This window comes from Dermacentor albipictus, chromosome 3, assembly GCF_038994185.2.
Source record: "Dermacentor albipictus isolate Rhodes 1998 colony chromosome 3, USDA_Dalb.pri_finalv2, whole genome shotgun sequence".
Classification (NCBI taxonomy): Eukaryota; Metazoa; Arthropoda; class Arachnida; order Ixodida; family Ixodidae; genus Dermacentor; species Dermacentor albipictus.
In genome coordinates this window covers 131,928,760-131,943,721 of record NC_091823.1, presented here as the reverse complement: position 1 = coordinate 131,943,721, position 14,962 = coordinate 131,928,760, and the positions used below count along the sequence as shown (strand labels likewise).

The 14,962-nt window shown below is 43.1% G+C and overlaps 1 protein-coding gene across 1 annotated transcript in view; it reads right to left on the bottom strand.

Annotated features, from left to right (window-relative positions):
• Positions 1–3,806: 3,806 nt before the first annotated feature.
• Positions 3,807–14,962, bottom strand: part of LOC135896283 (excitatory amino acid transporter-like) — a 69,958-nt gene continuing 58,802 nt past the window's right edge. The window contains exons 10-11 of the mRNA XM_065424641.1: positions 13,179–13,307; positions 3,807–4,017 (exon numbers count right to left, since the gene is read on the bottom strand). Of these exons, the coding sequence (XP_065280713.1) occupies positions 3,864–4,017; positions 13,179–13,307 (283 nt within the window). The 3' untranslated portion in view covers positions 3,807–3,863. The remainder of the gene's footprint in view (positions 4,018–13,178; positions 13,308–14,962) is intronic.

The window sequence follows — 14,962 nt, the reverse complement described above, 5'->3', positions numbered from 1 at the left end:
ATACACTAGTTAAATGAATCAGACAACGCCGACCCCGCCCAGCCATTTTTATAATGGTGTTTGTAGTAAAATATTAAGTGCTTTGTTTTCTGCTTAATATTTATTTGCCGTTAATAAATAGCAGTCACGGTACTATCTTCTTGGAAGTGGAAGGCGCTGGTTGTTTCTATCACCGGATGAGTACAAAAAACTGGGCTACAATAGATTTTCTACGTCCTGAGGTGTCAGTCATAAATAAATACCGGACACCCTAGCAAGCCTTCAATTTGCGTAGTGTTTGTAGGCAATATAGTACTTAAGTTTGAACTGCAGAAACATGCCACTAAATTGAGATATGCCGCTTTTTACTTCACGTTTTTCTTTCTTAATCGCTAGCGCTACAATATATATAATGAAGTAATGAAAATAGCATTTCTCTGTGTGCACATTCCGGTTCCTAAATTGGTTTTGATCACTTTGATAGCTGCATATCAATATCATTAGGGTGCATGCAGGGTTGTTCATACAGCGATCACACTACAACGTGACACACTAGCTTGGGAGTCGTGAACTTCATTGCTGTTTGGTGGGCGGTTTTTGTACTTGATTTTTGGACGGTCACCATGTAATGATATTTATTACATTCGACAGGTCGGATTAAAGTTGTAGTGAAATGCATTAGCAACGAAAAGAAAATTAGCACAAGTTGCTGGCGACAGGAACGGCCGAGGTAATACGGGATGCTGCTCTGCAAGAATGTGCACATTGCGAATGAGCTTACATATTTGTTTTTCGCAGCGCACGAGGAGGCTAGCGATATGTCCAATATTGCGATCGTGAGCATTAACATTTTCATTCATGCACTTCCTCCATCACGTTAGTATGACAGCTAGCCGTCATTTTTCCCGACGGTCAATGGCATACCCGAGAGGTTGGGAACTTGGAAAGACTAAGTACTATTGCCATCAACGTACCACCTACAGCGCGCTTATTGCAATTTTGTGTCCTCCAATTTCCGTGGAGAAATTTCGTGAATCATTACAAATAATCACAAGTAATCTTTGACTAATTTGTATGCAAATGTGAAGTGCTTTCATTCGCCTAACTTTTTATTGCAGTTGAATACTTACCCGAAACACAACGTCAGCGCCGTATCCAAACTTAACATAAGAGAGGCCAGTGAGCAGAAAAAAGCTAGTGAGGAACAAAAGCAGGTGTCAGCTCCGGAAAGCATTAACGAATTAAACATGTGGGAATGGTTTCCTGTAAAACAAAGTTTATTTTTTCGACGCCGGTGTTTCTCTTTGTAGGGTGGATCCAGCGGCTTTAGCTAAATTGGCTTGCTTTCGTGCTGTAAGCAGAATAGCCTTACGGCTGTGCATCCTTGCTTTAAACAGACGACCAGTGCAATTTCGCGGTGCCAGTAGAAAACGACCATTCAATTTGTATTAGAAAGAATTTACATATACAATTTGACTCTCTTTCTAGTTTCGCAAAAGCACTTTTATACACGGAAAAAATATTTTGTTTGAAATTTCAATTTGTTACTTGCTTGTTCGGATCTAATCAAACGGATATAAGCAAATATATACGAAATCTTTCTGGGGCTGATTGTCTCGGTGTAACTTTCGTGGCTTCATAAGCGGTTCCTTCCATTCTGGAAAATAGTGTTGCTTAGGGTGTAATATCTGTTTTGTGCTACCTGGCTATGAAGAATACCAACTGATGAACCAACATGCATAAACTGGTCTAATCAATCAACCGTAGTGGCACATACCTCAGAATGATGGTCATGTTGTTAATGCCGAGAAAGTAAAGATGGCCTCTTCAAATCTTTGTTACAATAGCATAGATATAACAAGGTTACAGAGGTAATGAGATCTCATCAGAACGTATGTGGGCCAGTATGAAAGTACGAGTAGGGGGATAAATGAGGGGCCCGATTTTTAATAATCATATTATGACAAGCCACCAACCAAAGACGCCAAGGAAAACATAGATAAAATAACTTTACTTACTAATTGATTCAAAGAAATGAGAATTATATAGCAATGAAAGTGGATGAAAAAACTACTTTCGCCAGGTGGGGATCGATCCCATGTCTTCGCATTCCGCGTGCGATGCTCTAATCAATAGAGTTACCGCGGCGCGGTTTCTCCATACACTATCTTTGGTATTTATGCTTTACTACTGCGCCTAGCATTGGAAGTGTTAGCCAGCGCCAGCACTCACAAATTTTGGCGATGGATGTGGAACATCCTTTCTGCCGCAGGCGTCCCGAGTACGTCATCTTCTTCGGCGAAGAAACTATTCAGTAAACCCACGCAAGCTACCTGAAGACATCTCTGATGATGGATTCGAGACCCTCGTTTGGCAATAAACGCGAAGAAAAAGGGGTTAACCGAGGGGCCCAATTTTTATTAATCACATCGTGAGAAGCCAAAAACAAAGACGCCAAGGACAACATATGGGAAATTAGTTGTACTTACTAATTGAATTATAGAAGTGATAAATTACTGGTAATGAAAGTGGAATACAAATACAACTTGCCGCAGATGGGGAAGGATTTCACGTTTTCGCAATATGCGTGCGATGCTCTAACCAATAGAGCTAGCGTTTCCAGCTACAGAATGAAATGTTATACTACGGCATGAAAGTAGTCACATGAAAACTTAAATAAATTCACTGTTCTTTAAGCTAACGTAAAAACGTTACATACTGTAGTGACTTGAGACTCATCATTTGAGGTACAAATTCTGGGAAATGTCACTAATATATGGTGAATGAAACCTTCGGCATGCACTAACTTAAAACAAACGCAGACCCGTCGTATGGCAAGCCGCAAAGCGGCTTCTTTCTCTTATGGCGGAGCAACGTATTAACTGGCGGTAATCGCATTCATGCAATCTGCCGCCTTTTAGGTTCATTCAAGTGATATTTGTCTATATTCATGCACATGAGCTGAAGCTTTAGCTGGGACGGAACTTCACTGCTGCCTATTCAAACAGCTGTAAAACCCACAAGAACTTTTCTGTAGTAATCACTGAGCCTGCTTTACCGACATTTGTTGCACTTGAGAAAAAAGAAGTTAAATTTGAGTGGTTGATGGGAACGTAAGGTTAATTTATTACTTGAATAATCTAACACGAATTTTCAAAAGTGAAAAGTCTAAAAAAAAGTGAATCACGATGTTCAAAGATTTGTAGTTCTGCACCAAGAGCAGACAGAGATCGCTGCTCTGTAAATTTCACCCATTAGAACAGCCAAGTGGAGAAATTTGATATGTATATAAGAATTAATTTTTTACGTGATATTCTTACATCGTTTATAAGAGTTTTGCTAAATTCCTACTATCATATTAGTAGCGTATTTTATAGCTATGTATAAGCCACCTGGTCATCTGCCTTAAATGTGCTATGAGGGGCCCTTCACAGAATTGGTAAACTTTGTATTAATGAGTTGCAAAGTTAAGTTTGATCACTTTGTTTTCTGAGGATATGCGATTCTCCCCATTTATTTTCTTACGGAATTGACACACTAAAGCTAAAATTTGCTACTAACATTGACTAGATTTCATGTTTTTCTTTTAAACGCAAGAATCCTCATCACAGATGGCGAAATGTTTGCTGAAGGAAAAAGAAAACTGTTTCTCATTTCCCGATTATTCTGATAGGATACCCAGAAATATAGCTTCCACTTAAGGTGGTCACGTAAAGCAGTTATTTGATTGTACATTGGCGTGCCTCTTACACAGATGAAACACAAACAAATAAGTAATGCGAAATTCTGTTTCTTGTTGAAGTGCAATGCGTAAAAAAAATTATGACTTTCCCTCATACAAACCATCTTTATTTAGAAAAAGAAACTGCAAACAACAATGGCGATCACTGGGGTTGACCATCAGGGTCATCGGGTCCTGCAATCTCTGAGACCACGTCCGGAGTTTTCACGCCATTTAGCGCAGCCCGGCACAGCGACTGAGTCCCACTTGCGACAACGGTATCAGTTACAACGTTCAATGCAAAGGACATCCGTCTCCTGCGTTAATCGAAGTAAATGACTCATCATGGGACATCTGGTCTGAACGAAAGCATAAGTAAGCATACTTTCTAGAAACACTACGGGCTGTAGCAAACCGCTTATTCTGGAATTATTGGATGTCACAGAGAAAACGAGCGAATAAATATAACTGCATTACGTGCGTTTCCATGGATAAAGATATGTGCCAGTGACTCAATGCACCTATTTTAGCACGGTGTTCTCTGACTGTGTTTTTCTCAAATCTTCCACCAGGATTGCCAATGCGCTCTGCCACTCCTTGTTTTGGCCATCTGCTGAGACTGCAGTCGCTTCAATACCAGCCATCGCTGGTATTGAGGAATTCCATGTGTCGCTTAATTTTACAAACTCATTTAGTGGAGCACTCCAGCTAGGACGTTCAATTATGGTGGATTTGTGAACATCGTGCTTGGACTTAAATTTCGGCACAGAACAAACACGGTAAATGGTTGGCATGTGTGCAAGGGCACAGTGATGCGACAGATACAAACGCAAGAGCAATTGCGTCGTGTTTGGTTTGTTCCCATCATCCCCCAGCTTCTGCTTAAAATGCTACGGCCATGAAATACCACCATGTGGCCGCAACTACTGCTACACTGTTTCAAGGAACGTACTCTTGGTGGCCGAGAAATATAGAAGAAAGAGTATCTCATTACTTGCAGTCTGTCTAACAGAAAACATCGCCAAAACACGGACCTCTTTCATATGAGACGTATTATTTAAGAAGAAAATGCGCTCATACAGAGTGCAATGCTTGCTTAACACACCCATACATATAAAGCCACTTTCGTCGAAAAGAAAAGTGTACAATAATTTGAATCTACAGCGCAGCGTATGGGGTAGAAACTTCGATATTAGCAGAGAACCTGGACAAGAAGTTAAGGACCGCACGAAGAGCGACGGAAAGAGAAATCTTATGCTCAACGTTTAAGAGACACGAACATAACGGTGTCGATCAGAAAGCAAAAGGGATAGTCCGTATTGTAGTTGACATTAAGAGAAAAAAATGTAGCTCGGTAGGCCATGTATGTGTAGTGTAGATAACTGGCGTATCATTAGAGTTGCAGAATGGGTGCAAAGGGAAGCAACGTGCAGCCGAGGATCGGAGAAAACTAGGTGGGGTGTTCAAATTAGGAAATATGCAAGCAAAAGCTGGAATCAACCGGCGCAAGACAGGGCTGATTGGATATGGCCTTCCTCCTGCAATGGACACAATATGCTGATGACGATGATGACGACATGCAAAGCCTCGGCAAAAGCCTGCTGAGTTGGAATGAGTATACCTAAGAACTCGACAAAAACACGATACCAGAGATGCAGGAATGGTCGGGAGCTACTGCGAAGCACGAGAGCGGAGCAAGGCTGCACAGTAAGTGCTTCAGTTCGCGTTTCAGCAGTGGTCGAACGGCCTGTCGCTACAATGCTTCAGTGCTATTCAAAATAACGGTAACATTCATCCAGCTTCTTTTGACAGGGCATCGCACGCCAGACGCAGCCTTGTATATTAGAACGACAACTATTGGCCTTCTGAACACATACTTTATTGAAAAGGGCTAGCTCATCCTAACATTTCATCCTTTTCCGTGCCGCACTTCACCCAAGGTTTCGCTCAGTTTCTAGATTTCAAAAGTCCTCCGGAGAGAGGGGAGCAATAAGGCTGAAATGATCTGGTAGCTTCCAAGATGGACCACTTACGTACCGTACGTTGAACCGCTTGCCGTTTGCAAGACGACGGCACAGTCTCTGACCACTCCATTTCGACTATGGAGCAGCAAAGTCACCGGCCCAAGTTTCAAGAACGTAGATAAAGTGTTCCCATAGTGCGCGATCACATGGTCGCTGACGTGAATCTGTGATGTAGATCAATGCAAGTAGTATTGGGCTCATCTGAGCATGTTCGGGTATGCGCGCTTCCATCTCTGCCAAAGTTCCATGGTGAGAAGTTGCCTGCACTGAGCAGCACTTCCTTATAGCATAGAATAGGTCGATGTTTCTGTTGCAGTATTTCTCGCCGGCGTGGTGACTGCTGTATTTCCCAGCAGAACGTGGAAAATAGAGCAATCGCTGCAACCCGTTCAGGTGATCATAATTCGTGAGGAGTCGGCAGTGGCTGACGGCTTCAACCTCGCATAAAATCCTCACTGGGCTTTCTGTATCGATGGCTGATGCGCCAAAGGGATAATTTCAAATCGCCTTTGGTGGATCTAAAAGGCGCTGCCACAATGCGTCTTAGAAGGAAGCTTATTTTCCTACGAACTTTCACTGCATGCGCATTGTGGTGGCGTAGTCTTGTAGCGTTGAATGTCGGCGCAAAACAGCACAATGCATGGTAGTGCTCCTAATACAACTTTGCCGGAGCACTTCACCAAGAGACAATCCTAAGACAGGCAAGAAATCTAATCATCAGACTAACATGTGATATCAGCTCGAGGTGGGCAGAGTGGGCCACAGAGTATACAAACATGCAAGTGAATGCCTTGTACGTGTCGCCAGCTAAACGAAAATAAATGGGCCCACAGTAGTCGATGCGTACAACTGAAAATGAGGTCACCTCCTTTACCGCTGCGGCGGTAATTGAGCCACGAGGGCGTATTCAGCTGCTGTCTTCTGCAGAGGAAACGTTGCAATGACGCGCTCATTCGGCTCTCCTTCCCATCTTACTCGAACCTTAGCCAGCGTCAGCTTGTGGCCTTCGTAAAGAGTGCTAAGAGTGCGGGGAACCTATGGTAAGCAGACAAGGCAGTATGATACCCAATGTCAGGCTTTGAGTAGGTCATGCCACTCACTGACACAAGCTAGCCCGTGTGCATTCATCAAATGAGACAAGGGAAGGAAGGACATGTGACGTCGACAGTATCAGAAGTCTTTCCCCGAATGCTTGGACTTCTGCTATAGAACACAGATTTTACATGACGCGTATCCCGTAACGTTCAGCCGACTGCAGCTGCCAAGTCATATGCGCATCTTTTTTTTTTGCAAGAGTCACTTCCCGGCGCACTGTTAAAAAGCAGGTGTACCCGTGATATCAACCGTAAGAGCCGAACAGGTGAGCTGAATTCTATTGCACACGTAATGCTGTTCCACGAAGAGATGCTCAAGGACAGGCCATTATCACTGTTGCTGAATGAGCGGTTTTTATTTCCTCTAGCAATTCGTCATTGTCAGAGCTGGAAATGCGCCCTGCTAGTGAAAACCTAGGAGAGCTGTGTCAACACATGTCCGACGCAAATAATACTAACACAAAAGTCGCATTGTTTATCAATTCTCCACCCCTTCGCCTACTAAGTATACATGCCTATTCCGCATCATTTCTCAAAGAACGGGCCGCAAGCCTACGTGCCGGGCATTTTCGAGTAAATGGTAGAGAACGTGATCTTTTGTACATCCAGAGCACGATGAGTTATTTGCATTCATGACTGTTGTTTTCTGTGTGATCAAATTGTCCGGCGAAGAAGGTGAGCACTGGTAAGGCCGAAACCAAGGTGGCCACATACCCAGGCTTCGCGAAGCTAGGCGCGTCCGCGGCTGTTGTTTTGTGCGTTGTTAAATTACTTGCCAGTGAAAGTGACCGCTAGCAGAGTCTGAACCACGATGGAAGCACGCCCGGCCTACCTGAAGCAGTCTTCGTCAACAGCTATTATTTTGCGTGTGATTAAATTGACTGCCGGTGAAGGTGACCACCAGTGGAGTCTCAACTACGGCCAAACCAGTGTGCGCGTGTATGATCTATGCTTCCGTCTAGACGTAAAGAACTGAACGCCGACGGCTCGAGAGGTTTATAAAAAAGGCCCAATCGGACACTTCACCGGTCTGCTTAGGGGACGATAAACGAACGCTGAGCAACTACCGGGCCGACATCACCTTTCCACACGGAACACCACCAGCCACCGTGGTAAGTCAACCGCTGCAGTCGAGGCGCTGACTTCGAGAGTGAATTACGGGCCGCATCGGTGGGGACGGACTGTCGACGCGCCTGGTTTGCTGTATGTCACTTTTGATTCTGTGGACTGTGGACTCTAAAACATTTGCTTTCGCGATTCCTATTTAGAAATTTAGTTTGTACCGATAGACATATATAGTTTATTGTTGATGTTACGATTTCACATCGTAATTATCCTACACTGTTAGAGTGGTCCTTTGAAATCGTCACTTTCGTGCTTTTTCTGTCTAACATATTCACATCCCCTACTTAGTAGGGCCAGTTTGTTTTGTTGTTTAGAAATCAAATAAGATTACAGCCCTTTCCTAGATTTCATCAGGCGTTTTCTTGTTCACGACGCGACGCGAAAGCCAAGCGCCAGACTCCACCGCCTTATGCCATACTCAGGGGGATTTACCGCACCGACTCTGAATCGGGACATTATCTGGTGCTCGCGACGGTACATCTGGTGCAAGGTAGCTCCTTTCGATGGCTGGATACTCTTGGTGAGTTATCTCCTTTATTAAGAGAGAAATTTCTAGTTGACAAAAATTCAACAAGAAATTTTTAACGGTTTTTTGCACACATAAGTTTCTTTTTTTATCATTTAGTTAGGAATGTTATCTATTGGCACTCATTTCGGTCTGCCAGGAGCTGAGCTGAAGAAGTGGATAGAGGAGGAGCAGGTGAGACAACCGCAGGAAAGAACAATCGCTTGAGAGGCAGCAGAAAGGGAACGAGAAGCAGCAGAGAGAGAACAAGCCGCAGCACTTGAGGCAAGTGTGCGTGAGGTGGAAGCGTTGCGTCTGACACTGGAGCCTCAAAGTCTGCAGAGGTAGAATCGGAGTAACGTTAGCAGCCCTGAAGAGAGGGATGCCGACATCGGGTTGAGACAACATGCGAGCAAGCTTCTCATCCCATTCGACGAAAGAAAAGATGAATTTGATGCATAGATACGCCGTTGTGAGGCTATCGCCAGGAGCCATAGGTGGCCTGAGGAGCAAGGGTCTACAGTTTTGAGCACAAGTCTGAGTGAGTGAGTGCTCAGCGTTTTTGGAAGATTGTCACTGGAAAATGTGTCAAGCTATCTCAATGTCAAGGCCGCTCCCTTGAGGCGTTTTCGATTCGCCATTGAGGACATCAGAGAAAAATTTAGGAACGCAAGATCAGCGGACGGTGAGACGACTGCGCAATTTTTGGCAAGGCTGAGTCATTATTTTTACCGATGGATAGAGGTGGCCGACATAAAGGAGGACTACACTTCCCCTTCGCGAGATTTTGCTTAAATCTTGTTTTTAGCAGCTGCCACGCGAACCAGTCCCGTCACATAAAGGAGAAGAAAACTGAGTCATTTGATGAGTTATTGGGACTGGCAGATCAATTTCTCGAAGCACAATGAGGCACTAACCTGGGAGAGGTGAAAAGAAAAAACGAAGGAGAAGACACAGGGGGTATTTAAACTGACGAAAGCAGAGTCACCCAAAGAGTAGAACCAAAATGTTATCTTTGTGGTAGGACTGGTCACTGTGCAGCATAGTACGTGATCAACTGTGGGCCAGTATGGTCCCGTTTACCGTAAGTATGGCAGAAAAGCGCACAGGGCAGATACTTGCCAGGAGAGATGGAAGGAATCGCCTCAGGCTTCATGTGTTTATGAACCTGGCAAGGCAGACAACCAGGAAGCCATCCGCGACGGATACGTCGAGCAAAAGAGTGGCAACAAAGTTTCCTTATTAGGCGCTGTTATGATGACACGGCCACAGTCCATAGTTGAGGGAATGCCTGTTGTTACCGGCACTGTGGCTCGGAAATGTGTCACTGTAGTACGCGTTAAGGGAAGCAACGCGGTAGTAGTCAGAAGACGGAGAGTCAATGACGACCAGCTCACAGGAAAAAGTGGTGCAGTCTATTTAGTAGACGGCACCGTGAAGATGCTATCTGATGCTCGAATGCGCGTCAAGATGCCATATTTCTGTTGCCACATCATGGCCCTTTGTATGCAGGATTCTTTGTACGATATAATACTAGGAAGCATAAAGGGTGTTGGAGCACCGGAAGATCCGTCGAGCGAGGCGGCAAAACAGAGCGATGATTTACCGGCAGGGGAGGCCGCGACCGGTGCCGCAATAACTACAGCCCATGCGGAGAGCCCCACAAACAAACTTGAGAGGCTGAAAACGCTCGGCCAAATTCACGACACCTTTGGAAGTACTTTTCAAAATATTGTGACATCGCATTAGGCCTATGCACTGAAACTTCAAATTAAGAGCGATGGGACACTTGAAGTTTAACCACTTTGTTTGCACGCGCTGTGTAATTTTATTACACGCAAGTGCATCAATACCACTGTTATTATTGCGAAAATGGCTAAATTCAAGCGATTCCAAACCTTATGGTTCATGCTGTGTAAGTGAACACATGCTCAATTGGATCCCATTTCCATAGGTGCAGAATATATGCTTTCCTGTACCGGAATGTATTTGTTTCCAAAACATTTGCGCTACTTGGCGCCAATGCTCGCGCCTACCTCACTTCGCCTGTATATCCCGCGAGGTAAGGAAAACCGCAAGGACACTACATCTGATGTGACGTGAGCACGTGAGCTTGATTGTACCAAACAACATAAAAATAATTATTTCTGATTTCACACGTTGTTTCGTCATCAGGCATCCGCAATTTGTTAAAAGGTCTCAGGTTGTGATCCCTTCAGCTTTCGGATATGGGACATCACAAGGCGTAGAAAAACATACCACATCCAACTGAGATCTCTGCATTCAACATGCATTAGTATGTCGAGAAAAACGGTGTTTTTTTTTTGGGGGGGGGGAGCGCAGCTGAAAGCTGCCTTGTTTCGAAAGGAATAAAAGATGGCAGCCCACTGATTGCTCCGGCAGTGGCAGCTAGGCGCTGCGGATAATAATGCATTTATTATCATAAAATAAACATTTTTTGCTGGGCAGCATGCCTTGAAGTACCAGTGGCCCCCACGACGATAATGGAAGAGAGAATAGTCTAGAGGAATTTGAAATCTCACAAGTAACGCTGGAAGAAATAAAGAAAGTCTTGGGAGCTTCGCATAAGGGGAAGGCAGCAGGGGAGTATCAGGTAACAGCAGATTTGATGAATGATGGTGGGCAGATTGTTCTAGAAAAACTGGCCACCCTGTATACGCAATGCCTCATGACCTCGAGGGTACCAGAATCTTAGAAGAACGCTAAGATAATCCTAATCCATAAGAAAGGGGATGCCAAAAACTTGAAAAATTATAGACCGATCTACTTACTGTCTGTTGCCTATAAAGTATTTACTAAGGTATTTGCAAATAGAATAAGGAACACCTAGAACTTCTGTCAACCAAAGTACCAGGCAGGATTTCGTAAACGCTACTAAACAATAGACCATATTCACACTATCAATCACATGATAGAGAAATGTACGGAATGTAACCAACCCTTAAATATAGCTTTCATTGATTACAAGAAAGCATTTGATGCAGTGGAAACCTCAGCAGTCATGCAGGCATTATGGAATCAGGGTGTAGACGAGCCATATGTAAAAATACTGAAAGATATCTATAGCGGCTCCACAGCCACCGTAGTCCTACATAAAGAAAGCAACAAAATTCCAATAAAGAAAGGCGTCAGACAGGGAGATACGACCTCTCCAATGGTATTCACAGCGTGTTTACAGGAGGTATTCGGAGACCTGGATTGGGAAGATTTGGGGATAAGAATTAATGGAGAATACATTAGTAACTTGCGATTCACTGATAATATTACCTTGCTTAGTTACTGAGGGGACCAATTGCAATGCATGCTCTCTGACCTGGTGAACAAAGCAGAAGGGTTGGTCTAAACATTATTCTGCAGAAAACTAAATAATGTTTAACAATCTCGGAAGAGAACATAAGTTTACAATAGGTAGCAAGGTACTGGAACTGGTAAGGGAATACATCTACTTAAGGCAGGTAGTGACCGCGAATCCGGATTATGAGACTGAAATAATAAGAATAAGAATGGGCTGGCGTGCGTTTGGCAGGCATTCCCGGATCATGAACAGCAGGTTGCCATTATCCCTCAAGAGGACAGTGTAAACAGCTGTGTCTTACCAGTACTCACGTACAGGGCAAAAACCTGGAGGCTTACGAAAAGGGTTCTACCTAAATTGAGGATGACGCAACGAGCTATGGAATGAAGAGTGATATGTATAACGTTAAGGGATAAGAAAAGAGCAGATTGGGTGAGGGAACAAACTCGAGTTAATGACATCTTAGCTGAAATCAAGAAAACGAAATGGACATGGGCAGGATATGTAATGAGGAGAGAAGATAACCGATGGTCATTAAGGGTAACGGACTATATTCCAAGGGAAGGGAAGTGTAACAGGGAGCGGTAGAAAGTTAGATGGGCGGATGAGATTAGGAAGTTTGCAGAGACAACATGGCCACAATTAGTACATGACCAGTGTAGTTAGAGAAGTATCGGAGAGGCCTTTGCCCTGCAGTGGGCGTAACCGGGCTGATGATGATGTTGACGAAGACGACAATGCTGATGACGACGACGATGACGATGGTGATGATGATGATGATGGTGACGACGATGATGTTGATGTCGACGACGACGGAAATGATGATGATGATGATGATGATGATGATGACCTTGACGAGCCCCTCTTGGCCGGCATACGACATCACTATGCCTACTGTTAATAACCAAGGATGCGTTTTTGCGGTAGATTTAACCTTCAGAGGAGAGGGGGGGGGGTTGCAAGTATGCGCAATTTCCGACCAGCCACCACAAGCTAAGCAAGAAGAGGCGGACAAATCACGTACGCGTTTGATTGGGTTTCAAGCGATGCTTCTCATCGCCGCATGATGCTTGCGTTGGCTGTTACTTAAGGGTGCCGTCAGAAAAGTGCCCCTAAATCAGAGTGCAATAGTTTCACTTTATATTGGCCGTGTACTCCGAACTATGGAAAGCTAAGGGTGAAACTCTGGCTTCAGTAAAAAAATAATAATAATTGCGAGATCGCATAAGCGATAGAGGAAAAGCAGTAAAACATCTTTGCCTGCGAGAAAATGGGGATGCGCAAAAAAGAAAACCATGGCTGCATTTCGGAAAGAGAAAGTTCTACTTTTGTGAAATTATGACTGTTTTAAGACCTGTGTCGATTCGTGCACTTGTGAAAAATAATTTTCTGGTGAGAATTTAGAAGGACGCACATGAACCAGTCGCTGTAGACGAGAATTCTAGTATTCTGAAATGGGACGTCGAAGGTCTGCAAAAGGTACGTCATGACCCCATTTAAATTTGAATAACCGATGGTTAAACTGGCCAGTCCGCTCGTTAGCCTGCAACAAACACGAAAATTGAAGTAATGAGTAAAGGTTAGGCGGTGTGCAAAAAAAGAAAGAAAACTGGAAGTTAATACTAATTACATCTTTAAAATATGACATGAAAGCTGGCTTTCTTTCCGAAATGACATTTGCAGATTTCATTCTGTTTGAATTACTGCACCACGAAACATCCCTTAGGGGAAGCCATAGATTAGATATCCTAATCATCTGAGCTCCCTGCTTTCATGCCCGCTTCGGGTATAGCCAGCTTAGTTTGTAGTTTTAGCCAATGAATATATGAACCAAGCAAGCAAAGAAGCAATCAATCAATCGTTTTTGTATTAAACGTTAACACACTTCCAAAGTAAATGTAATACACGAGCGCCTATCAATCAAGCAATCAATCATTTTAGAATTAGACGTTACCACACTTCCAAAGTAAATAAACAAGAACGTCAAAAATTAAAACTGTCAGCATCACCTCCTCTTAGAACATATACAAAAAGGTTGAGCCTACGACTAGCAACTAAAGCGATAACAGTGGCACAGTACAAATAAACATCACAGCAGCATATAGGCTAGACATCATATCACCTAAGGGTAACAGTTGAGGAAAAATACAAAACATATTAGAAGCTATTATATGCTTGCGACGTCAAATACTGCACAGAAAGGAGCAAGAATGATCTGTCACAAGTACACTTCGAAATATAAAAAGAAGAATATTTGTATAAGAGAAAAATGAATTTAAAAGCGAATAATTATCTAGGAACACAAACCAAGAACAATGTAAGTTAGCTAAACAGTATAAACACACACACACACACACACACATTATACATATATAACTTTTATCAGGTAAGGCATGTTCGTAATAAAGAACTGTTCCAAAAGCGACAGGGACAAATGTAGGGAAGGGCATGATGTAATCCTTGATGGCAGAAAATTCAAAAATGAAATTGCTGAAAAAAAAGGCTGTCATTTTACTGTAGCCAGTGTTTACTTTAGGAAACATGAGGTTATTATTTTCCGAAAACCGCGCGTTATTATTATTGTAATGTTGCATTTCGGAAAGTAGCTCACTGCGAGGGTCAGTGTTTCAACTTTTAAATAGTATAAGACCTAGGGTAAGTTGAAATGTCCAAGTTAATGGTAGAATTTCGATAGTGTGGAATATTCGGGCTGTTGATGTGGTGTACGAACTAAGAATAATCATTCGGACCACTCAAATCCTAACGTGAATGGGCGATGTGAGGTGCGAGGTGCATGTGTTGCCTCACAATGAAATGTAGTAATTAGCGTGACTGTTAGTGAAAGCCCAGGGAAGTGATTTTAGAACATTTTGATGAAAACACTGTGTTTTGAGAATGAGTACGCGGAAGCAAAAAGCAGTCTCTTCAAAGACTTAATTTACGTGAATGTTCTTTTCAAAATGAGGGTGCACTGTGACAACTAGAAAAGAAATAATATTGTATGGTATAATGACGCAGTTATGGATTAGTAGTTTAGGCGTTAATATGGGCGTTTTCTGGGACGAGTAAAATAGCATAAAGTTTCTTTTAACAGTGTTGGACGTTAGCAAATAATATTACACTAAGGAACATGATTAGTGACATCGACGTTTTACTTTGTTAGAAGACTGTTAATGACTTCATGATTCTCGAATGTCG